Source organism: Stenella coeruleoalba (genome assembly GCF_951394435.1).
Source record: "Stenella coeruleoalba genome assembly, chromosome: 2".
NCBI lineage: Eukaryota > Metazoa > Chordata > Mammalia > Artiodactyla > Delphinidae > Stenella > Stenella coeruleoalba.
In genome coordinates, this window is record NC_137147.1 from 37,540,420 (window position 1) to 37,565,392 (window position 24,973).

General features: G+C 38.9%; 1 protein-coding gene across 5 annotated transcripts in view; it reads left to right on the forward strand.

Moving 5' to 3' along the window:
* Nucleotides 1-24,305, forward strand: part of PPP2R5E (protein phosphatase 2 regulatory subunit B'epsilon) — a 204,166-nt gene extending 179,861 nt beyond the window's left edge. For 4 of the 5 annotated variants that reach the window (XM_079912189.1, XM_079912190.1, XM_079912188.1 and 1 more), the window contains 9 exons: nucleotides 3,554-3,684; nucleotides 3,852-3,911; nucleotides 4,893-5,001; nucleotides 6,449-6,502; nucleotides 6,605-6,655; nucleotides 8,387-8,506; nucleotides 13,009-13,136; nucleotides 15,248-15,349; nucleotides 20,284-24,305. In XM_079912189.1, coding sequence (XP_079768315.1) covers nucleotides 3,554-3,684; nucleotides 3,852-3,911; nucleotides 4,893-5,001; nucleotides 6,449-6,502; nucleotides 6,605-6,655; nucleotides 8,387-8,506; nucleotides 13,009-13,136; nucleotides 15,248-15,349; nucleotides 20,284-20,383 — 855 coding nt within the window. In that variant the 3' untranslated portion in view covers nucleotides 20,384-24,305. The remainder of the gene's footprint in view (nucleotides 1-3,553; nucleotides 3,685-3,851; nucleotides 3,912-4,892; nucleotides 5,002-6,448; nucleotides 6,503-6,604; nucleotides 6,656-8,386; nucleotides 8,507-13,008; nucleotides 13,137-15,247; nucleotides 15,350-20,283) is intronic. The other variant, XM_079912191.1, reaches the window with a different exon arrangement.
* Nucleotides 24,306-24,973: the final 668 nt, after the last annotated feature.

Genomic DNA, 24,973 nt, shown 5'->3' on the forward strand with positions numbered 1-24,973 from the left:
AAACTCCAGCTTCGCTTCTTTGACAACAAGTTGCCTGTTACATTGTAGGGAGCATAGTCTACCTAGGCATTTACAAATACTGGATTATGTTTTTCATTGCTTTTTTTTTTGTGGGGAGTGTTTGAAGTGTATATATGACTAAGCACACAAATATTACTTTGTTTTGGAAATTAGAGCTCATCCCACTCTCTCCTCTGTTTGGGCCTGTGCACTGTTCCACCTTTTCTTTTGTCTCATACATCATGAAATCATCAAGAGTGTGTTCTGTAGAGCAGCAGAAAATTAGTTTATATACTGCAATTCATCTTTCTCAAAGAACATAGAATATATAATATTTGTGGCTTTAAAACTCACTCAGGTTAGGTGCCTGGTAATACATTTTCTTTGAGGACCTAATGGAAACATTAGTTAAATAATTTTTGTTTAATTATTATGTGTTCATTAAACTCTTAAAGATTAACAGTACAGGGCTTCCCTGGTGGCGCAGTGGTTGAGAGTCCGCCTGCCAATGCAGGGGACACGGGTTCGTGCCCCGGTCCGGGAGGATCCCACATGCTGTGGAGTGGCTGGGCCCGTGAGCCATGGCCGCTGAGCCTGCGCGTCCGGAGCCTGTGCTCCGCAATGGGAGAGGTCACAACAGTGAGAGGCCTGCGTACTGCAAAAAAAAAAAAAAAAAAAAAGGATTAACAGTACATAAGCATGGTTGATTCAAGTTTTGCTAAAAGTACACCCCCTCAAACCTTCTCCTACGTTAGTTGCAAATTACTCATTAAGCCCTTTTACAACACTTGAAAATAGAAACCAACTAAAAAAATAGAACTCAAAGGATAATTATTTCCATTAACAAGGAATGGAATGAGTAGGTTAGAAATCTTCTGTCATTTTATGCAGGCATTAGATAAGAGATACTGAGCCGGTGGGGCCTTTTTTGCCCATAGCGTTCACATCTTTCTTTCTTAGACCGTTTCTTGTGGAAATGTGTAGTTGACTTGCTCATTGCTTTCCTGTGGACTCCAAGTTTGTTCGTGTGTGTGTGCACGCGTGCATGCGCGCAGCAAAGAGGACAATCCCTGGTGCATGCAGAGATTGACTGATTTTTTTTTTTTTAACATCTTTATTGGGGTATAATTGCTTTACAATGGTGTGTTAGTTTCTGCTTTATAACAAAGTGAATCAGTTATACATATACATATGTTCCCATATCTCTTCCCTCTTGCGTCTCCCTCCCTCCCACCCTCCCTATCCCACCCCTCCAGGCTGTCACAAAGCACCAAGCCAATATCCCTGTGCCATGCGGCTGCTTCCCACTAGCTATCTATCTTACTACGTTTGTTAGTGTGTATATGTCCATGACTCTCTCTCGCCCCGTCACTGCTCACCCTTCCCCCTCCCCATAACCTCAAGTCCGTTCTCTAGGAGATTGACTGATTGACTGGTTGATTGATTGCATGACAAAGTAGGCAGAGAGATGGCAGGTATTTTAACCACATCTTCTGTTTAGATAGGCTGCTGGTGAAGGTATGTGTTATTGAATCTGCCATGAACACTTCCTTCACCTCTAACTCCTAATTTCTTCATGGATGTCACTTCCTATAGCAGCCTTCCCTGATCACTCCACTTCTCCCAAATAGAGTAGATGTGTCTGCTATGTATTTATATAGTATCCTGAGCCACTTACCATGCTGCTTATTTCCCTGTATCCCTCATTGCGTTAGGCTCTGTAAAAGCAGTGTTGCTCATCATTGTATCCCTGACACCTTGCCCAGTGACTGGCGACATACTCATTTGAAACAGTCATTGTTTGAATGGATGCATGACATTGTACAGTCAAAAATTTTGTCTGTCTCACTGCCCAGTTTTGAAGACTATTCTTCAGTTTGTGCTTTCTGCCATTATGTAAAGGGATTTTTTTTTTTTGTCTGTAACTCTGTCTTTTGTTCAAAGAAAAGCACCAAAGTAGATGATTTATTTGATTACTGCCCACTGCCTTCTTCTGCTGTCGGTCTCAACCTCAGTCTTAATCACTTGAAATCATGCTTTAGTCTGTCCTGATAGCTCTTTTTGGTAATTAAGGTAGTCTCTTCATTTGTATGCTCTCTATATGCTCTTGAAATGTTTTGCTATGAAGTCAACATTAGAACTATGAGTTTTGTTTTATTGCAATGATAATGAAGGTATGAAGAACTCAGTAAAATTTAGACCAGTCTCCAAGTTTGTTCTTCAGCTAGAGGAACCTGCCCACTATTGTTTAAAAAAAAAAACAAAAGGCAGCCTTATTGAGATATAATTCATATACCATAGAATTCAGCCTTTTAAAGTTTACAATTTGATGTTTTTTAATATATTCCACAGAGTTGTGTAACCGTCACTGTTATATGATTGCAGAGCACTTTTTATCATTTCCCAAAGACACAGCCTACCCATTAGCAGCCACTCCTCGTTCTGCTCTCTGTCTCTGTGGATTTGCCTATTCTGGGCATTTCACATAAATGGAATCATACAATATGTGGCCTTTTTGTGTCTGGCTTCTTTCACTTGGCATGATGTTTGAGAGGTTCATCCATGTGGTAACATATTTTTTACTTCATTCCTTTTTATGGCTGAATAATATTCCACTGCAAGCACACTTTGCAGCAGTTGACGTTGGGGTTATTTCCACTTTTTGGCTGTTATGAATCATGCTGCAGTGAACATTCATGTACAAGTTTTTGTGTTGACATATGTTTTCAATTCTGATAAGATGGGATCTTATCAGGATTCAGTTATTGCCTTTAGATTACAAATGATTGGGAACTTAAAAATAATGTTATTCATGTATAACGTACATATGGAAATCGTAAGTGTTTACCTCAGTGGTGAACACACCCATGTAATAAGAGCCAGGATCTAGAAAGAGAACATTGCCAGTATTGTTGGGAACTCTGATGCTTGCTTTGGTGTGGGTTATCTAAATTTACTTGAATGCTCTGGCAGAGCTGAAAGCTTAACTATATATTTGGAACATAAGCTCAGTAGATGGCTTATTGTATAGAATTGTGGTGATTGAGGTAATGGACTCTAGGGTCTCAACTGCTTGGGTTCAAATCCCAGCTCTACTGCTTGAGACCATGCGCAAGTTACTTAGCATCTCTCTGCCCCAATTTCCTCTTCTGAAAAATGGGAGTAAGACTACCTCATAGGGAGTATTAATATAAGCAGATTGCTTAGAAAATTGCCTGATGATCATACTAAGTGCTGTATATGTGTTACCTATTATTATGATTATTATGATTGTTATTATTGTGTATATCTTCTCTAGAGTATAAGCTACCCTTGTCTGACTTATTTATCACTGTATTCCCAAAGACTAGCACTGTGCCTGGCACATAATAGATTTTCAATAATTTTTTGAGGAAGGAAGGGAGGGAGGGAGGGAGAAAGGAAGGAAGGAAGAGAGGGAGGGAGGAAGGAAGAAAGGAAGGAAGGAAGGAAGGGATTTTAAGTGAGTGGCAGAATTCCCAAATCCTTTTCTGAAACTGCTTTTGACAGCGACACTGTCTTTTATTTACAACAGCTTTTGGAGCTGTTTGACAGCGAAGACCCACGGGAACGGGACTACTTAAAAACAGTCTTACACAGAATTTATGGCAAGTTTCTTGGTCTTAGAGCATTTATCCGAAAACAGATTAACAATATTTTTCTAAGGTAAGTGGAGGGTGGGGGGAGAAGGAGAAGCAAAGTTGGTGGTTTTATAGAAGTATTAAGTAAACCTCAAATATTTGACCATAGTGTACTGACTTTTTCTCTTTTTTCTTTTTCTTTTATCTCCTCTCCTCCCCTCCCCTCCCCTCTTCTTTTCTGTCTCTTTTTAGGTTTGTTTATGAAACAGAACACTTCAATGGTGTAGCTGAACTGCTGGAAATATTAGGAAGGTAAGCACAGTTTTATCTCATTGCTAATCTCAGGTGAATGTCGTTGTGACAGGTTCAGGTGGCACAGGGAAATGCTACCCCAAATCCCTTGCTTGTATGTACATCGGGTCTCATCTGTGCTTATAGCATGTTTCCCAGCTGACTCTACAAGACACAGTTTTGTGTTTCCCTTGTTCCATAATTATGAATTGCTATTTTTTTGGAATGACTGAAAGAGCTAACAGTTTATTCATTATTCATCTAATTGCAGTCAGGCCAGTTACATCTTATTCTTGTCAGTTTTGTTTCTAGGCTACGTCTCCTCTGCGATAATTTTTGAAAGTAAGTTTATAATAAGTTAGAAAGATTGCCATTTTCAAAGAGTCCATGTACCCAAGTCAAGTTCTTGAACAGCTGCTGCCTGGAGTAGTGGAATGAATTGGAAAGAGACAGCTGTTGTGTGGGTTTCTACACACAAGAGAGCTAATGTAACTGGGCGATGTGATTACTTAGTCTCTCCTCCTAATATGAGGAGAGAGGGAAGGTGGAGTCACACGGTTCTCTCTGGGACTTCCCATAGTTGGGCTCTTTACCCAGGGATAATCTTGGCCTGGGCCAATTTCAGGAACAGGAAGGGATGATGTCTGGAAATGGAAAGGGTCATGAGTGAGCAAGGCAGGCGATTATTTGGGGAAGGAAAAGAGGGAAGGAAAAATAAAGAGTTGTTGATACAAAAGCTTTTGGGAACTATCCAACTAGGTGTGAGATCTCAGGAGCCTTTGCTGGGAGATCAGAAGCAAATTTCCTTCTTTTAAATTTCCTTCCTACTTAAAGATATTCTTTAAAGCAACTAAGAAGTCTTGAATGCCACTGGGGTGGGTTTTGGGTTGTTCTGGACTAAACATAAACTGATTAAGATTTAACCTAATCTCACAGGAACAGTGTCTCAATTTAGCTTGTTGTGGTAACATTGCTGATTCATGTCTCTTTTCTTTTTCCTAGTATTATCAATGGCTTTGCTTTACCTCTTAAGGCAGAACACAAACAGTTTCTGGTGAAAGTGTTGATCCCTTTACACACTGTGAGGAGCTTATCACTCTTCCATGCCCAGGTAGAATTTTGTACAACTACTTTTGGAAGCAAAATAAAGTTTGTAAACCCAGTGTTTCACTGATATTGTTACTTACTTAATTTACACAAACAAAACGCTTGTTAAAGTTTAAAATATTCCCCAAGGCAAATAAAAATGTGTATATATTTTCCTATGTATAAGAGTATCATGGGAATATTTTTCAAGTGGGAGAAGCATTTGTTTAATCATATCATTTTACAGAGAGAACGTAGATACTTGCCCAAGTTCACACAATTATATACTGAACAGGTTGCATATAATAAAATGTAATGGGCTTTTCAGATGTGTACCTTTGGACATGTGTAATCATTTTGGGATGTTCTTGAATCTTTTAGCTCATCCTCATTTTGCATTAGTCTATCCTTGCCCTTTGCCCCCTCTTCTAGTTCATCCACCATTTCTTTCTCACTTTCTATATACAAATAACACTCTCACAAGTAAACAAATCAATCAGTATTTTCACTTACTTTTATTTTTAGCCTCCATTACTTTAAAAAGCACACCCTGTCTAGTCCCCACTCTAATTTCCCTGCTAAAACTGCCTTGCCTGGTAAGCATGTCAGTAGGAGGTAGATAAATGATCTAGTGGCATTTTAATTTTACCAGTTCAAACCTCTGACGCCCTCCTCCTTGCAATGGGAATGTTTTGAGTTTGCATAAAAATGTAACACATTTTTCAGAGTGGTGTTCCTCTTTAAATGTGAAATGCTGTGTTTCGAGGAAAAATTAGTCCATATGCTTCTAATTTAGAACACCATCAAAATGTTGTTTCGCAAGGGTGGATTTCTTGTCCAAGAATCTTTACGAGCCCTTTTGCAGATCTTGTCTCTAGTGTTTGAAATAGGATATCACACTTCATGATCATTTACAAATTCTTACCTCGATGAGTTAGCATCAGATGTAGAACTCTTCGTGTTTGTCCAGGGCTCTACCTGTGGCAGGTACAACCTTTTATCTTTCCATGAAGCTGCTTCCGTGTGCGCGTGCCATTTCATGCCACCAGCAATGTGTTTAATAAGTGCCTGCTTCTCATATAGGACTCTTCTGGAACCACAGTAACCCCAGTACTGTTGATGTTCCAGCAGAGAGAAAAGAAGCCCATGAGATGTAGCTCAAACTATATGTAGATGAGGTACTTTCAGAATGTACTGGATGTGCTGTTTCACCTCTGCTTTTCATTAGCTGAATATTTCATGTCCCAATATTCTTTTTTAAAAAATTTCCCTGGAGCCTTGTTAGTGTCAATCTTTGGCTTGAAAAAGTAGCTTCATATTTTGCTTTATATATATTTTATTTTAAAAATGAATTGAATGTGAAGTTATTAAAACCAGACTCTGGAAACTTTTTAGGGCTTTTTAATAATACATCTTTGAGCCCTGAGTATATAGAATTTCCAATTTTGTCTTTTGTCTGTTTGTTTCTCCAGCTGGCATATTGCATAGTACAGTTTCTGGAGAAAGATCCTTCACTCACAGAACCAGTAAGTATTTTTTCCATAATTTCAAAAAACTTCAGAAAGACCACTTTTCATGGTGTATAGAAGAAAATTAACTGCAATTTGTTTTTCTCCTTTTCATTTTAGGTTATTAGGGGATTAATGAAATTTTGGCCCAAAACATGTAGTCAAAAAGAGGTAAGTGCTCAATGTCAGTGTGTTAATAGCTTACTAGAGCACTGAGATAATAAGCGTGTGTAAAAATGCATTATCTCCTCTAATCCTTATTGTGACTCAGCAAGGCAGGGCTGTAAATGTTCTCATTTTACTAGTTATGAAACTGCTATTTAGAGGTTAAGTAGCCTACCTGGGTATGCTAAGTACAGGTGATTAGGCCACAACCTGCCTCCCTGATGCCTGAACCCTGGGCTTTTACCCTGGGCTGCTCAGCCCTGGGTAAGCCCAAGGCAGACCCCAGTCATGTGTCCAACTGTCTAGCTCTACTGATGTCCCCTTCCTAGTGACCACCTACATAATATGAAGGTTTTCCTGTCACTGTTGATAGATGCTACAGCAAGCTGCCCCAATACCTACTTTAAAGCATCATGTAGGTGGGATCTTACTGTGCACAATCTTAAAATATATTACAGACCTTTAGTTTCAGCTGTTCACAAGTGGCCCTGGAAATCTCTGATCTACAATCATTTGTACTTTTGCCAAGACCTAAGTGAGCGTGTGCTGTGTGAGGTTTCCGTGGAGGAAGTGAAGCTCTTAGCCTCGCGGTGAGCCTAGCTGGGCACCAGATCTGCACCCACTTTTCTGAAAGGTTAGAAACCATATGGAAAATGGCCCACAAACAAAGGTCAGCTGTTAGTTTTTCATTTGGAGAGTATTTTGGAAGAACTTCAGAATGTTTCTCAACAAATGGCAAGGCTCGACTATATTTCGCTTTTAACAGAAACACCCTCCTTCTCAAATCAGCTACAATTCTCCAAAACCCTACTTTACACATTTTCAGAAAATCATCTAATTTCTTAATACCTGTTAGGTAAGATTAAACTATGCATTGCTACCCAGATGCATCTCAAGATACGAAAACATCATGTTTTGTACTTTAATTGCAGGCTTACTTTTTTTTCTAGGCAGTTATTTCTTCATGCCTAAATAGGAAAGTGGTTTTAACTTCTCTGTCAGTTTTCCATTATATTGGAAACGAGTGACCCTACTATTGATTTGACTCCATTTTGTGATCTAAAAGCTGTGGTTTTGGAGGCAGATGGTACTGAGGTCACAAGATTCATTGTGCTCTGTAGCGAGTGAGTGTGTTCATATGTATATGTGTGTAAGTGTGGAGATTGGGTCCGTGTGTGCTGAGGGGTTTAAAGTGGCGTGTGTGTGTGGCTGAACCTCCTCGTCTGTCTCTCTGACTCTGTGTGTTCTGCGAACTGGTGTCTCTTAGAGGAGCGCCTAGCACATAGCAGGGGCTGTAAATGTTTGGCAAATGTCTGCGTGTGCTGCCGCTGTGAGCTTTGTCCATCGTGCTGGAGGGCCACTTGCCCACTGTTTTAAAAATATGGAGGAGGGGAGGAGAGCCCCAAAGGGATAGTCCCGTTTCCCAGGGCCCTGCTGCAGTGTGTAAGTACCCCTCGTTCTGTATAATAGATGTAGCACATGGAGTATTTTTTCCAAAGTAAATAGAATCACATTTTCAATGCCGTAGGGAATTTGTTCTTAACAAGTACTCTCTGGCGAATTCCTTGTGAAATGAACATCTAACATAAGTTAAACCCTGATTTGTTTTGTTCATGTTTGGTTTTATGTATAAATTTTCATTATATTAAAACTGTGCAAAACGCTCATTATTCCTCTTTGTCCATATGGATTTTTTAATCAAGCACCTGACACTTTGTGTTTTGCCTGCACTTCCAGGTTATGTTCCTTGGGGAGCTGGAAGAAATATTGGATGTGATTGAACCTTCACAGTTTGTTAAAATCCAAGAACCTTTGTTTAAACAAATTGCCAAGTGTGTCTCTAGCCCCCATTTTCAGGTTAGTAATAAGAGGGCGTGAGCCAGAGTGGCTTATAAAACATGTATTATTTTGGTGAAGTTTCATTGGTATTGAAAGAAATGTAATGGACACTAACTAATGTAATGGACCCTAACTGTTGTGGGGTTTTTTTGTTTTATTTATTTATTTATTTTTGCGGTACGCGGGCCTCTCACTGTTGTGGCCTCTCCTGTGGCGGAGCACAGGCTCTGGACGCGCAGGCTCAGCGACCATGGCTCACGGGCCCAGCCGCTCCACGGCATGTGGCACCTTCCTGGACCGGGGCACGAACCCGTGTCCCCTGCATCGGCAGGCGGACTCTCAACCACTGCGCCACCAGGGAAGCCCTACCTGTTGTTTTTATTGGCTGATTTTTCACACGATAACAATACTTTTGGTAATCACCACCTTCATCTTGAACACTTGCTACATGACAGCCGCTGTGATGGTGCTTTCTGTCCAGTAACTTGAATTCTCATGACCACTCTGCAAGGAGGGCATTATGATTTTTACAGGTGTAAACACTGACCCTCAAAGTGGTAAAATAACATGTGTCAAGTAAAAGGACTGAATAAGAGGTGGACTGGTAGGGCTCCTATAGTGTGTAAGAGAGAATGCTGAATAAAACTTAAAAGAAAAAGGGAATGCCGATATTCTATACTGTGCTAGATGTTTTACATACGTTACTCCTAAACTTCAAATTATCCTCTGAGGCTTTCCCCCCACTTTCTAGATGAGAAAAATGAGGCTCAGAGAATGATTTGCTCAAGTTCCCCAGTTAATAGGGAGTGGGGAGTCACATAGGCGTCGCTCCTGGTGAAAGCCCGTGCCCTTCCTGTGGCACCAGTCTGCCTCCTTGTGGCCGCTCTGGGAGAACACAGGGAGGGTGAGCCTGGGCAACCCTTTTCTCGACTGGGGACATTTTAGCAGTGCTGTGGGACCCACACTGGAGAGAAGAAGCTGATCTTGGGTGAAACACGTTAGGTTTTATACTTTGGCTGTCTCACCAAAGGTCCAAGTCACAGACCTAGAGAACTGACTCTTTATATACTGCCTGTTGATTTGAAGAGACTGTTCAGATTGTATTTGGCAGCACAGATCCCCATTGCTAACATGGGGGACTTGATGGTGGACTTTTCTCTGAGCTGTCATTATCCTGCACAGTTAGAGACACTGGCTGTAGTTGTTGTTTTAATTTTTGACCTAAAGACATCTTAGTGTGTCAAGTCAGTGATCTTATGACAACTTTGCAATTGTACCACAAAGCCAAAAAAACAAAAAAAGAGTAGAAACCATTACATGAACCATTACCTTCAGATGATATGACACGTCTAGATTTTTTTAAAAATGCGGCACACTATGTACATGTTTTACATATTACACATGGCCTGTGGTGCTCAAATATCTGGATTGTTTACCTTATTTTTCAGTTTTTATCATGTGTTTGTGGTAATGGAGGGCAAAGAGTGGGACTCTCTTCTCAAATGAGTACCACCAGGAAGCCTTAGATGAAGCTCAGAAGCTTAGAAAGGAGACAGACTGTCATAATTAGCTAGGGCTGTGTCTTAGGGCTACTCTAACAAAATACCACAGACTCTGGTGGCTTATAAACAACAGACATTTTTTCTCACAGTCCTGGAGGCTGGCAGTCTGAGATCAGAGTGGCAGCAGTGTTGGGTGAGGGCTCTCTTCTGGGTCGCAGACTTCTTGCTGTATCCTCACATGGTGGAAGGGGCTAGGGAGCTCTTGGGAGCCTCTTTTAAAAGGTACCAATCCCATCGTCTTTGGAGGTTAGGATCTCAACATAGGAGTTTTGGGGGGACACAAACATTTAGACTGCAGCAGGCTTCCATAACAAAACACCCCACACTGTATGGCTTAAACAACAGGAATTGATTTCTCATAGTTCTGTAAACTGGAAGTCTGAGATCCGAGTGCCAGTGTGGTATGCTTCTCTGAGGGCTCTTTCTGGCTTGCACATCTCACTGTGTCCTCACATGGCCTTTCCCTCCTGCATGCTTGAGGAAAGAAAAGGAAATCTCTCTCTTCCTCTCCGTATAAGGCCACCAAGCCTATCGTATTAGGGCCCCACCCATATGACCTCATTTAACCTTAATCAACTCCTATCTCCAAATGCGCTCATACTAGGGGTTAGGACTTCAGCATTTGGATTTCCTGCAGGAGGGGGAGACGGAGATGGAGGTAGGGGAGCGGGAACACAATTCAGTCCATAGCAGAAGGAAAAAAAATTTAAATTCCTTGACAGAAGTAAAACTGAGAACAAAAGAAAGAAGGAGCGTAAAGAAGTTCTTTGTTCATTAATTGAGTGTTCATTGGTTCATCCAACAAACATTTATCGAGTGTCACTCTGTGTAGTCAGATGCCGCTCACTACTTGCCCAGGTGAGGCATTGGGGTTAGAAGGCTCTGAGCTAGAGACACTGCACTGTGTGTGTGCAGGAAGACAGTGGGTCCCAGGAAAGTAGTGGTTCTATCCTGCTGTCAGACATGCTAGTTTTCACTTTGCATAAGCAGTGCCTTTCCTCTTTAAAGGGCTTTGCTGGATACTGACTTTCTTTCTGTAAGTGATTTTACATATTGGTGAATAGATACATAGAGCTTAGGATACTTATTAGCATTAAGTAGCAGGTAAATATCAGACTCATAGTTGGATATAGGAAAAGCCTAGGTCTCTCTGCCTTTACTAGCATCCTCTTGTGGTCTCTTTAAAAATTTCTCCTATGGGTTGTTTTCAGAACAGCCTCATGCCTATTCCTCCTCTTCACCCTGCCCTTTCCTTGCCTTGTGCTCTACCTGCCTCAGCCACATGTATGCCTCATGTTTCTAGACACATTGTCCATGTTGGTGCCTCTGCCCCCCTTTCCTGTAATTCCTTTGGCTTCTTTCCTTCATCCTTCAAAGCCCAGCTTAGATGCTATGGCCTATGGTACATTTCTGCCCCTCTTCCTCTCCCCCGAGTCATCTGGATTGTTCTTTCTGCTCTTTCCTCTGGCTCTTTATTTCTAGATCTGATACAGCATCTATCACAGTTCATGTTGGATTGGGGATCGTGGAACCCTCTTTCCCTACCAGCACACGAGCTCCATAGGGATGATAGAGTGAAGAGGTTAAGCAGGGACTTAGGAGTCTGTCACTTGCTAGCCATGTGACCTTGAGGCTATGGCTTATCTCCTCTGAGCCTCAGTTTCCTCATTTGCAAAATAGAAATAATGGTACCTACTCTGTGTGTTGGTTGTGAGGATTAAATGAGAAAATATGTAAGTGAAACACTTACCACAGTGCCTGGCATATAGTAAACATTCAATAATAGTGAATTATTTTCTTTGTACTCTTGAGTGTCTAGTGCCTTATGAGACCCAGGAATTTTTTGTGAACCAAATTGAATAATGTAAATGGAAAGGTTCTAATTTCCCAGAGTCTATTGGTGGGCACAGGTTGTACCATTTTATTAAATTAAATGATTACATTTAAGTTAAATTTAAATTTATTTAATTAAAACATAATTTCTTAATCTGTATGAATAAAAGAAGCTGCTCTTTTTTCCCTTTCCCCATATAACTACTCTTTTTAGAGGTTTTTAGATTTTTTATTTTTTTGAGACTTTGGTTTATTGAAATTATTATTGTTATTTTAGATTACTTTTTAGATTTTTTTTTGAGGGCTTCCTCTGAATTCAGAGAGTCAGTTGATAAATGTGGCAGTCCGAAAAAAGGGGTCTGAGATAGCAAGCGAATGTATGTACAGCCAGTATCCCTGAGTCCTAAACTGAGTGACTTCCTCCTGGCTTACCCAGTTCAAAGGCAGGGACCAGAAATGAACTCCGGAAAGAGTCTGGGCACTAGACTCACATCCCAGTTTATCATTGACTAGCAGTGTGACTGTGGCCAGGTTCCCAGCCTCTCTGAACCTCAGTGCCCTCTTCTGTACAGTGATTGCCACTCCTTGGATGGTGGTAAGGATGACACATTCTGCCTGCAGGGTGGGTACAGTGCCTGGCCATAGGAGGTGCTTAGCAAATGCGCCTGCTCTGCAGGGATGGGCAGCTGGCTTTTCTTCAGCAGCTACTGACTGAAGGCCAGCCACGCGCTGCACCTTGTGGTTGATCTACAGTGTGCGAGATGAAAGAGGTGAGCCAAGAAGGGGATTAAAGTGATGGGGAAAACAGTGTAGCACATAGAAGTAGGGTGAGGGTGTCTGGAGCTTGCGAGCTGTGTAGGGAAAATGTGGAATCAGATTAAATGGGCATTGTTAAAGGAGAATATAAATAAGTAGGTAGGAAAACTTCTTTTTCATCCCCAAATTGATGAACCACTTCGGAACTTTCTGAAAGATTTTAAACCCACAAAAATGTAAAGTGTGATCAACATTTAATTTTATACTTGATTGAATGATATTAAGATCATCTTAAAATACTTTTGTTTGAAGAGATTATAATTTTGTTTTATCTTTCTCTCTTAACATTTTATTTTTCTTTTCTCAAAGGTGGCAGAAAGGGCACTCTATTATTGGAATAATGAATACATCATGAGTTTGATAGAAGAAAACTCTAATGTCATCCTTCCCATCATGTTTTCCAGTCTTTATAGGATTTCAAAAGAACATTGGAATCCGTAGGTTTCCACAGTTTTCCCCCTCCGTCCCTCCCTCCTCCCCTTCCTTCCTTCCTTGCTTCCTTCCTTCTTCCCTCCCCCCTCCCTCCATCCCTCCTTCCCTCCTTCTCTCTCTCCCCACTCCTTTGGCCTCTCTTCCTCCCTCCTTCTCTTTTGCTTAATAAAATGTCTTGCATGTATGCTCTGCGTCAGATGTTGTGCTTGATGCTGAAGATAGATATGTGAAAAGATAAAATCCCTACATTTTAGAAATTCACTGACTGGTTGGGGAGACCCACAAATAAACAGATATTTTATAAAACAGTATTTTAAGTGCTGTTATATTCAGATATCTGTTTACTTGAGGGCTTCTTGACCTGTCTGTGAAGGTAGCTGAGGTATTTTGGGGATGCTCTGGATCAAGAGGAGAAGTTTGTGGATATTGCTAGGGTGATGATGCTCAAACTGAATCTTAAAAGAATTTGGCAGGTGGATGGGATGGAGAAGTCCATTCAGATAGTGGGTCTACCCATCACATCAAAAAGGCACAAAAAGGTAAGAAGCACCTGTCGTGTTCTGAGACCTGTGAATTTGGGAGGGCTGAAGCACAAGGTCATTTGGGGAGGTTGCTGGAAGGTAGGGTTAGAAAGTGGAGTGGTGCCCACGTGAGTCTTCACCCACTGGATGATAAGGAAACACTAAAGAGTTGTAAGAAGGGAAGTGCTCTGAACTGATTTGCATTTTAACAAGATCCATTTCTTAAAAACCAGTTCAGTCACTATATGGGTTCTCTAGGGGGAAAAACATTTTAAAATGTTCAAAGAGGAGTTTATCCTCTAGTCTTATGAAAGTTAAAGCATTCTGTATTTGAAGAGCTTTACATATTTCTCTGTGGAATAGAAAGAAAATTTAATGTGGCATTAAAAATTAGAGATAATTTAGTATATTCGTAGTATGTTTGTCTAAAAGTTTTACATACAACTATAAAATACCATATTTCTTACTTTTCACATTTGTCAATTTTTATGACTAAAACTTACAAGAATAAAGAGCTAGCAAACAAATCTCATTATGTAGATAGCCTCTTGAGAACCTAGAGAGTGGTTCTAGCAAGTGTCTGTAACTGCTCAGTAGCTTGTATGTGGCTCTTCTCCATCACTGCCCATCCTATTTGAGAAGGTCGTTCCCCATAAGTTTCCCTTTTAATGGACACAGGGCAGAAGCAACACAGCAAGTCCACTTTCTTATAAATGTTTTAGAAACATCAAACCCAGGGTTTATTATATGGCCTAACTTTTACCAATGCCTTTTTCAATGGTATTCGAAACACACTAAAGGGAAGTAATGTCGTGTAGTTTTGCAAAGGGCAGTGTTACTTAGACTCGAGTCTGAATATACCAAGCCCGTCACGGCCGAGTCCTCACATTGCCAAGAGCTTATTCTTCCCCTTGATAAGCATAGGCAGCCGTTTGGCTCTTTAGCTGTTTAGTATTCCACAGCTAGTAGCAGCCATCACCAGCTTGCCAGTTACCTTACCAGCCTGTGTATTGGGTCAGCAAGGGGACTAAGGAGTGGATGGACTGATGCAACTCACAACTAGAGACGTAACTCGTATTAAACTGCCCTGCTTACAGAGGCTTGGTATCATCTTTGAATATGAATTATAGATATATAAAATTTGTTACCATGGGAACAGCCTTTGATTTTGATGAATTATGTATATTATCACTTTAAAAATAAAATTCTATGCAAATTCAGGTCTTGAAGGTTGGTCCTACCACAGGTGCTCATTCTTAGGGTGAAGTTGCTTTATTTTTATACTTGCCTTTTTATTAAATTAAATTAACAAGTGCCCACAGGCAAGTCTATTCTGGGTACCCATAGTTAAGAGGGCAAAATTAGATTTTGTTTTTCTAATCCTGCCAACCCCTCAGAAAGATATCTTACCTAAAGAATGTAGCTCTCTTGATGTGGAAGTGAATTGTAGGTCATTTCTAGTTGTTCCAACTAAAAAGGGAGGGAGACTGCAGTGTGAGGAGCTCATTCAGATAAAGGCTGTACATCCGCTCTCTTCATTCAGCATCCCATTATGTAGGACTAACCAATACGTTCCCTTCTCTCTGTGCTTCCAGGGCTATCGTGGCATTAGTGTACAACGTGTTGAAGGCGTTTATGGAAATGAACAGCACCATGTTTGATGAGCTGACAGCCACATACAAGTCAGATCGTCAGCGGTAACTTTTTAAAGCTTTTTTGTCAGCCGTGCATAATACCATTGAGTTCTTTTTTTGCTCTTTGCTGAAGTTGCCTAATTGTACCTGAAATCCTAAGCAGCACATTTTATTTATTTCCATATTCATTTTCACATGATCATTAGCTGTGACTTTATTAGTCTGCCACTGGGTAACAAAGTGTTATTTTGAAAAAGGCTGCTTTCCTTCTTCCCTTCCATAATGTTTCTCTTCTGCCTCAGGGTTAAGAGCCTGGCACATAACTGGTATTTCAGGTCCACTTAAGGGGACCATCAGGTAGTTTGCCATCTGGAGTCACTCCCATTCTGAACTAGATTTCTGAACTGATTTGTACTTCACTCCAGCAGCAGGAGAGATGAGGCACCGTTTTTGTTTAGCTCTTTGGCCCGGAACTTACTTTCTATACTAAAACCCAACAAATTCCTTATGATTTAGAGAGCAGTGAAAAGAACAAGGAGGTAGAGTGTATTATACAGATCTTGAAATGTTTAAGATCAAAGGAGAGCAGAAACCAGTTGAACTCTTTATCGTAAATGCTCTGGTTTAGTAGGCCTTTGTTGAGTTCATTTACATGATTCTTCAATTTTGATATTTCTTGTTCAATGTGTTCACTTTCCAAAAGATGTTGTCTTAGTCTGTTTGGGCTGCTATGACAAAAGACCACATGGGTATTTTATGGGTAGCTTATAAAGAACAAAAATGTATTGCTCACAGTTGAGGAGTCTAGACGTCCAAGAGCGTGGCACCAGCATGGTTGGATGAGGGACCTCTTTCTGGTTCATATCTGGTCTCACTATGTCTTCACATGGTGGAAGGGACAAGGGATCTCTGTGGGGTCTCTTTTATAAGAGCACTAATCCCATCCATGAGGGCTCCACCCTCATGACCTAATCACTTCCCCAAAGCCCCACCTACTAATACCGTCACCTCTGTGGGTTAGGATTTCAGCATATGAATTTTGGGGGCACACAGATATTCAGACCCTGGCTTGATATACTTGGAGAGATTGAGGAAAGTCTGGAGAGCTTGTTAGTAGTTGAGCCTCTGGGTTGGCTTTTCTCATCCAGAAGAAAATGTCAGCTTTGTGTATATCATAAAACCACGGACCTTCAAGGATCCCAGAGTTTTCATACTCAAGACCTGGCGGAACCTCCTGAGCAAAACTATCTGTGGTTCCCTTGCATCTTTGCCCAATTTTTAATGTGTTACTTGGATTTTAGATAAAAAGAACAATGAAAGGAAAGGTTTGGTGGCAGGGACAAAGGACCTTCACAGTGATTTTTTTTTTTTTTTTTTCTGGTACGCGGGCCTCTCACTGTTGTGGCCTCTCCCCTTGCGGAGCACAGGCTCCGGACGCGCAGGCTCAGCGGCCATGGCTCACGGGCCCAGCCGCTCCGCGACATGTGGGATCTTCCCGGACCGGGGCACAAACCCGTGTCCCCTGCATCGGCAGGCAGACTCTCAACCACTGCGCCACCAGGGAAGCCGATTTTTTTGTTTTAATTACCAGGATGCAGTATAGAAAAGTGACTTAATTATGGACTATGGCGAGTGTTTAACGGTAGAGAGAAGAGACTGAGATTTTTTATGCCACATTGAAATAAATACCAGTTATTGGATATGTTGTACCATACCTAAAGAACTTTTAATTTACTATACAGTATTTATAGTTGCTGCAAATCATTAAATTTATAGTAACCCTCCATGTTCCAAACTTAAATTAAAATCTTTAAAACAATGTTATTTAAGTAAAGGGGATACAGGACACATTTTTATACTGTGACATACAATTAAGGAGTGCATTGTACATAATATCCTTTCTTTTATGGTAAGTAAAAACCCATTTTTATTATCCTAGTTGAATAAGGATTAAATCTGTAGAATTCCATTAAGACTATTAAAGACCTTATTTCTAAAATATTCAAATCGATTGAATTAAATTCATTCATTTCTGTTGAATTTCAGAACTGTTTTCTGATCATTTATCATTTAAACTAAATAGGCCAAACTCTTGAAAAAGATAAGAATGAACCAAGGGGACCAGGAATAGACACTATGAAGCTGATTCTGATAATCTGGTAAATTAAAGCGACTTATAGTGAGTGGACTTTCTTAATAACAGAAGGGTTTTTTTAAAGCCAGGGTAATATTTTGTCAAGTGAGCAATAGAAAGTTGTACTGAATAGTTGGAAATACTGGTTTTTCCATGGATGTGGGAAGAGAAAAAGAGACTAAAGAGATTTATTTGGTATTGTTAGACAAGAAATGAAAGGAGGATTTCACTTCCGGAAGGCAAGAAGTAACTAACTGTTTCAGTTCAGATCAAAATTTTTCAAGTATTACAAATCTGAAAACAGGTGGGTGTAGTAAGTAACACTCATAGATATTGATACATATGCCAACATTAGTGCTCTGTGAAATTGAAATTGGAAGAGAGTTTGACATTATCTCTAGTATGACAACTTGGTGGAGTTTTAAATTGCCACCTACAGGGAGAGAGAAAAGTGGGAAAGTATGGGGGTGACAGAAGCTATCTCAGAAATATTTAGGATTTTTGAAGATAAAGTTGTCAGTGTAAAAGATGTATGATAACTCAGCAAGAAGTTCATCTGGAAGAAAAGCCCCACAGGATAGTCTGCGATGATGCCATGCAACTCTTGATCTAAGACTCGTGAAATGCTTCAGTAACAAGATGAGTGTTTTAATCATGTCAGCACTTAATTTAAACTGCAGATTAGGGCAGTAAGAACCTAACATATGTTTAAGCTGTTTTTTAGTTGGATAAGGTCTCTAAGCCCTTGCTTACCATCTTCTTCCTCCTCCAAATAGGAAGATCAATATGCATTGAAGCTCAGCAGGATCTGTAGAATTTACTTTTAAATCAGTGTTCTGTGATAACATTTATTTAGACCTAATATTATCCCCAGACTGTACTGAGAAACCGAAAGTGATAATTTACCAAACAGCTTGCTTTACAGTTAAGAATCTAGTATCCATAATGGTTGGAGAATTATCTAATCTTGCCCTTGTTACCCTATAAATAAAAATTTTCAGGATCAAAATTACCAAATAGGTAATTGTTTGAAAAACTATTACACTCACTGAAATTCATATTGTGCAGATTGTATTTGAGCTGGTTGGAACTAGTTGTAGTAAACAAGGCTTAAATGACCGAAATAATAATTATAAAATGATAATATTAATTACCATATTACATAATTAAATGTTCCCTCAATACCCTAGTGGAATGAGGTTATAAAATTCCTTAGATATTTCTAGAGACATTTTGGCAGGGGGATGAAGATTAATTTCTGTTGCTGTAGATATCAATATAACTTTTAAAAAATTGGTGACAATAAAAAATATGAGGCAATGGAATTATATACACATTTCACTTAACCTATGTGGATTTCCTTCCCTGAGTACATATTGTACTGTAGTGAAGTACGAAATTCTTACTAAGTGGAGTTAAATTCTTGCCAAGTGAAGTTGCTTAAGGACCATAATCTGCCATGCCTGGGGTGGCAGAGCCCCTGTTTTCAGGATTTATCTGAACTTATGGATTCACAGATGTTATCTGGGTCTGCTGTTTACTGGTTCATCACAACATGAAGAAACTAGGGACAGTGTAGTGAATTATTTTTAATAAATATGAAATTATTTAATGTATAGTATAGCCATGTGTTCCTGATTTGTGTACTTACTACTTCATTGATGTTAAAGTTAACGTTCTTTATTTTATAAAAATATGGTAATCTAAAAATGTCCTTGGCAAAATAAAATTTGTTTACTCTATCTATCTATCTATCTATCTGTCTATCTGTCTATCTATCTATCTGTTTATTTTTGGCTGTGTTGGGTCTTCGTTGCTGCGCACAGCTTTCTCTAGTTGCGGTGAGTGGGAGCTACTCTTCGTTGAGGTGTGCAGGCTTCTCATTGTGGTGACTTCTCTTGTTGCAGAGCACGGTCTCTAGGCACATGGGCTTCAGCAGTTGTGGCTCGCAGGCTCTAGAGCGCAGGCTCAGTAGTTGTGGCGCTCGGGCTTAGTTGCTCCACGGCATGTGGGATCTTCCCGGACCAGGGCTCGAACCTGTGTCCCCTGCACTGGCAGGCGGATTCTTAACCACTGCTCCACCAGGGGAGTCCCTACCCTATTTTGAACATCTAGTTTTTTGGTAAATTTTACCAAACAGTGAAATCTGAAAATTCTGGAAGTCATTAGTCAAATTGATATTGAGCCAAATTTGAAGGCTTGGAACGTTACAGATTTAATACCCAATAATATCAACAAAGTTCTGTCCAGAATTAAAACTGAAATCACAGAAGAATGTTTAATTTGTCCATATATATAGGTATAAAATAAGTTAGTAATGTGGATTTTGTGGTTTAATACTTGTAAGAACAAGATTCTGCTAAAGAGTTTACATATACATAATGTAAGAAAAATGAGTAATAATAAAGAGGAAGTATATTTTCTTGACCTACTACATTCTTTGTATCAGTGTCATCTCTATCAACCCTTTTGAGAAACTATTTGGAGACAAAAAGAAAATCAGATTTGAACTAGACCCAAAGTAAAAATGAATAATGTACCATTGGTTTTAGGATAACAGATACATAAAAATGATCATCATTTTTCTTTCTTGGTAATTTTGAAGTTAATTTTCTTTATTAAGCTAAGTATAAAGGAATATTAATGTAAAATATTAAAATATTCTTGTCATCTCCTACTCTAGTTTATGTCTATATAAGTGTCAAGAAAAAATAAAAAGCGAGAGAGAGAAAAACCAAAAATGCCAAACTTTTCAGAGACCTTTTAAAAAGTCTGGGGAAAAGTATGTCAAAGGGGCAGTTATTGTTGGATAATCTCTTTAAACTTTCTCAGTTGTTTACCTTGTATTCTATTTTTTCCCCAGTGAGAAAAAGAAAGAAAAGGAGCGTGAAGAATTGTGGAAAAAACTGGAGGATCTGGAGTTAAAGAGAGGTCTTAGACGTGATGGGATAATTCCAACTTAACAGAAATAATGACAACAACCTTACTAACCTGTGGAGTCACACATTTATGTAGTAGAAGATGGAACAGCAGTTTTCTGTATTGTGCAACTTTACAGTAGATTTCACATTTGTTTCATTATTACAACAGCACTGTATATACCTGTCTCTAAGTAAAGGAAAAAAAAATAAGGACTTCAGTCCAAAGTTTGGACAGTAGATGGACTTCTCAGAACTTGGCAAACATAATCATTGTTCTAACCCTCTTTTAAAAGAAAAAAAAAAAGCAGTCTTCAAAGATCTGTCAATGAAATTTGTATATTAAAATTCCATTATTGGGAGTTCCTTATTTATCATTAGCAGAGAGTATGAAACAATTTTCAAATGTGAACAATCTTAAATTTAGCTTGTCTTTCTGCTAAGCTGTTAAGTGTATTTATAGTAAAGGAAGGGGAAAAAAAGACTGTCATTTCCTTATAAGTTTGTATAACATCCTTCTCTGGGTAACTTGACTGTAATTTGACATCTTTTCCTTTTGCACATCTTCATGAGTTGAATGTCCACGTGGAATGGGGCCATGAATTATAAAGGTCCCTGATAAAAGTTTTGTTCACTGGAGTGAACATCTTTCCAGTAAGCAGGTAGTCCTGGTACTCCTTTAGTTTTAAAATTAGGAGTAAAAGAGAGCAGGTGATAAACATAGTAGGGAAGGGAATTTTGGATTCACGCATCAGTTTATGGTGACTCCAAATCAATGTCTTGAATCCTTTGAAAACAGGCACTGGGACATCATAGGGTTCAGTACCTGACCAGTATTAGTTATGTACGTCATTGAACACACAAACCAGAGATGTTTTAGAAATGTCAGAAGACATCCTTTTGGACCATTTTGAAATAAGAAAGACAAACACTAAACAGTACAACCATGAAATTGATCACCAGGATTGCGAATCTAATTGGGAATAGAGTCGAGCAAACAGCTTGGACTGTTTGGAGTTGTTGCCTTACTTTTTAATATGTATTTATAAAGTATTCCAGCAAAAGAGGATGAAGCCTCTGGGAAAAAAAGAAACATATTACAGTGTTTTTTGTAGATTCTCATTCTATATCCCATCACAGCGCCAGCCCTGTTTTTAGCCAGAAAGGATTCAGGATAAACATTATTATGCATTCTGAATTGAATGCGTGTTCCTAACTACTGTATTTGTTACCAAAAGTGGTTCTACAAATGCTACTGAAAAAATCTGGAAATTCCTAATGTCCTGAGTGTTAATAATAAAGTTTAAAAATGCTTTTATATCAAAGGTGCATTGTGACCAAATTGTTTAAGAAAAACAAAAAACAAAATCTAAGGCTGTATTATAGATCTATCTTATTGGCTCTCTGCTTTGTATTTAAAAGAGGAAGCTTACATCTTGGGGAGTTAAAATGCTGATAAAACTTGTGTACATTATGTACTTACCTAAAGCAGTTGCATTATTATGTACTGAAAGATATGTGTTTTGGGATTTATTTCCAGGATGCTTTTGCTTGTTATGGACTTGGCAGCAGTGAGTTGATAATCCTAAACAATCCCTTCCAGCAGTATTCGTGGTATAGAGCTGATTCTGCGTTCATGTGTTGAATTGTGATAGTAGCAAACAGGAACATATGAACTGTTGTTGCTCTTAATAGAAACATGGTATCAATATGGGCTTGTATATTTTCTTCCTTCCATTTAAAATATAAGGTAGAATATGCAGTTTTATTCTTTACAAGAAAAAAGGAAAAAAAGAAGCCACTGACCTTTCTCCCCTACTAAGCGTTTCAGGATTATCAGGTCACAGTTTGTGCGTAACAGTCAGCTGATTATGGATATTGTCATCTCAATAACTTTGTAAAACAAAAACAAAATTTGGCATTGTTAATTCTGAAAAAGAAACAGCAGTAAAGGAGTCATATGCAATACCAAACACAACATGGTTTAATGGAATTAATAGATTTTTTTTTTTTTTTTTTTAAGGAACGTTAATGGGAATTCAATGTAAAGCTGGCAGAGGCTGCCAAAGATGAAAACAACTTACTTTAAAAGTACTGGAGCAAAGGTGCAAGTTCAAATGCTAAAGATAAAAATAAATTTGTAACGAATCATCTCCTTTAGCCCTTTGATTTTAGCCTGTTAGTTTTAACTCTGCTTTACATTTAATTTTGATAATATAAAATTTGTTTGCCATTAATTCATCTTTTTAGATTGAGGACATTACAATCACAGGTTTATGAAATATCTCTGCCCATTAGAATGAAATGCAGTCATTTGAGATGAGAAAGACCAGGATCCTTTTTTGCACCTTACCCTGTCCTCAGAGTTAAGGTGAGAGCTACACCGATATCCTTGATGTCAATTTCATATGTTGATCATTCCAAACTGAGAAGAATAAAGCCAAATTTTAGACATATTTAAAGTTATTATAGATATATGTCTAAAATTCATAGGGCAACTTCTGAGAAGAAACACTGTCTTTTCTTTTTTAACTGAAAGTGACAATGTGGCATTTGTCACGTTGTGTCCAGTGATGCACAGTAACTGAGGTAATCTGACTGTTGCACTATGTGACATATTTAAGGACGTACTTGCTGCATTTGCAGCAGCCCTCTCTTTGTCCTTTCCCACATTTCTGCTGTTGCTGCAACTTGAGTTAATTGTGACAAATGCATCTTTGTGTTATATTTTGTTTGCTTCCTAATTTCCAGAACTATATATAAATATATTTTTTAAATAGCAAATATTGTAGTTAGTGAGTGATGATCACTCCAACCTTATCCCTACCATATTGGTTTCAGGGGTAGGGTTAAGAGTGTCTTTGGAAGAAAAAACAAAAAACAAAAACAGAACCCTGTGGTTTAGAAGGATGCTGAGGCCTTAGGCTGTGGGCCTAGAACAACCATGTGAGTGAATTGACCCATCTCATACTTTGAATCAAGCATGCATTCCTTTTCTCGTTGTGCAGGTGTCTCTAGTTGTTTTCCTTCAGTGTTTTCGTCCTTTTAAATTTTATTATATTTTGCTCTCCCTGACATCTGTTTTTTATAAAATAAAAAATAAAAAAAGTAAGACATAGATAATACCCTCAATGCCTCTGGATACTCACAAGCAGGGTTATGCTCCTTCATCTTGGGCTTGCTTGCCTAAATGGAAGGGTTTAATTTATTTTGTACCTCCTTCTATGCGTGGGACAGTCCAGGGTGCAGAGCTAGGAATTGCTTATAATTGCACCTGCTATACTTAAATGTATAGCCCTAGGCTCAATCACACTATGGAAAGAAAAAAAAAAAGTATATTTAGAGCTTTAAAAGCTTTTTTATTTTTTTGTGGGGATCGGGGGGTGGGAAAGGGAAGATGTATGGATGTTATTGGCATTTTTAAATGTTCAGAGGTTTTTGTTTTGTTTTGTTTTGTTTTGTTTTGTTTCTTCTGTTTTGTTTTTTCTTCCCTTTAATTGGATGCACTGACCTGGCCCAAGAAATGAAGAGATTCTCTCTTTTGATGCTATTACCAATGTTACAACAAAGTGACAGTCACCTGTAGCAAAAAGGTGGCACCAGACATGATCAGTGATATTTTATTTGCACATCAATATTTTTATTTTTATATTCTGGCTCAGCTGCTTCTCTGAGTGGAGTTAAGGAATGAGCCACAAAGGATTTTTGTAGTAGCTATATTGGCAATGCATTTTATATTTCTCAGTATTTAATTTTGAAACTCTAAAAGGATTGTGCATCTTGAGAGAAAGTTGAGCAAATTTTAATCTAGTGTTAATTTTTGCTGCTTCTTGTGCACGATAGCAGCAGTAGTATCTCTCTTGGAAATAAACATCCCATATTATGATGTCTATGAATATAGGTTTCCTTTTCTACCCTCCCTTCCTCCCTCCTTCCTTCCCTCCCTCCCTCCCTCCCTCCTTTCTTTCCTTCCTTCCTTCCCTTCTCTTTCTTTACTTTTTTGGAAATCACTTATTGTATATAAGTTGTAATCCAGACCTCATGTATCAATGGGGAACTTTCAAATATAAATATTACCAATACATTTTCTGGTTGTTGTCTGATTTTTGATTGAGGTATAATGAGAATGACATGTCCATTGCTTTTGGTTTGAGGATTTCGCTTTAGCTTCATAAATCTTTTGGTATTTTAGTATTTCATTGTTTTAGCAGGAGAGGGCAGCAAAAGTTCATTTTCCCTGTTAGAAATGCTGTGGTTCATGATTGGTTTTAAATTTAGTTGTGTGTGTGTTTTTTTTAAACAGCATCTGTTTGTGGGTAGAGGTAAAAATGAAACATTTTTGATATGAAAAGTTGCATATGAAAATTATAGACTGGTTCAACCAGACAGTGAAGACTTCTGATCCACATTAAAGTTAAAATGCCACAAAGCAATCTTCCAGCGCTGGCTAAAATATGCTACTTCCTTTTCAAACACAACAAAATGCAAGCCGAGTCTTAAAACATTTGGAGTTTTAAAATGTCTTTCTTTGAAAATGATTTACTTTCTTCAAAGTGGTAACAGAAACAAAAATGAAGGTGCTCCCAAAGGGAAATGTAACCTTCCCCTTTCACAGGTGTGTGAGAGGTTCTGTAC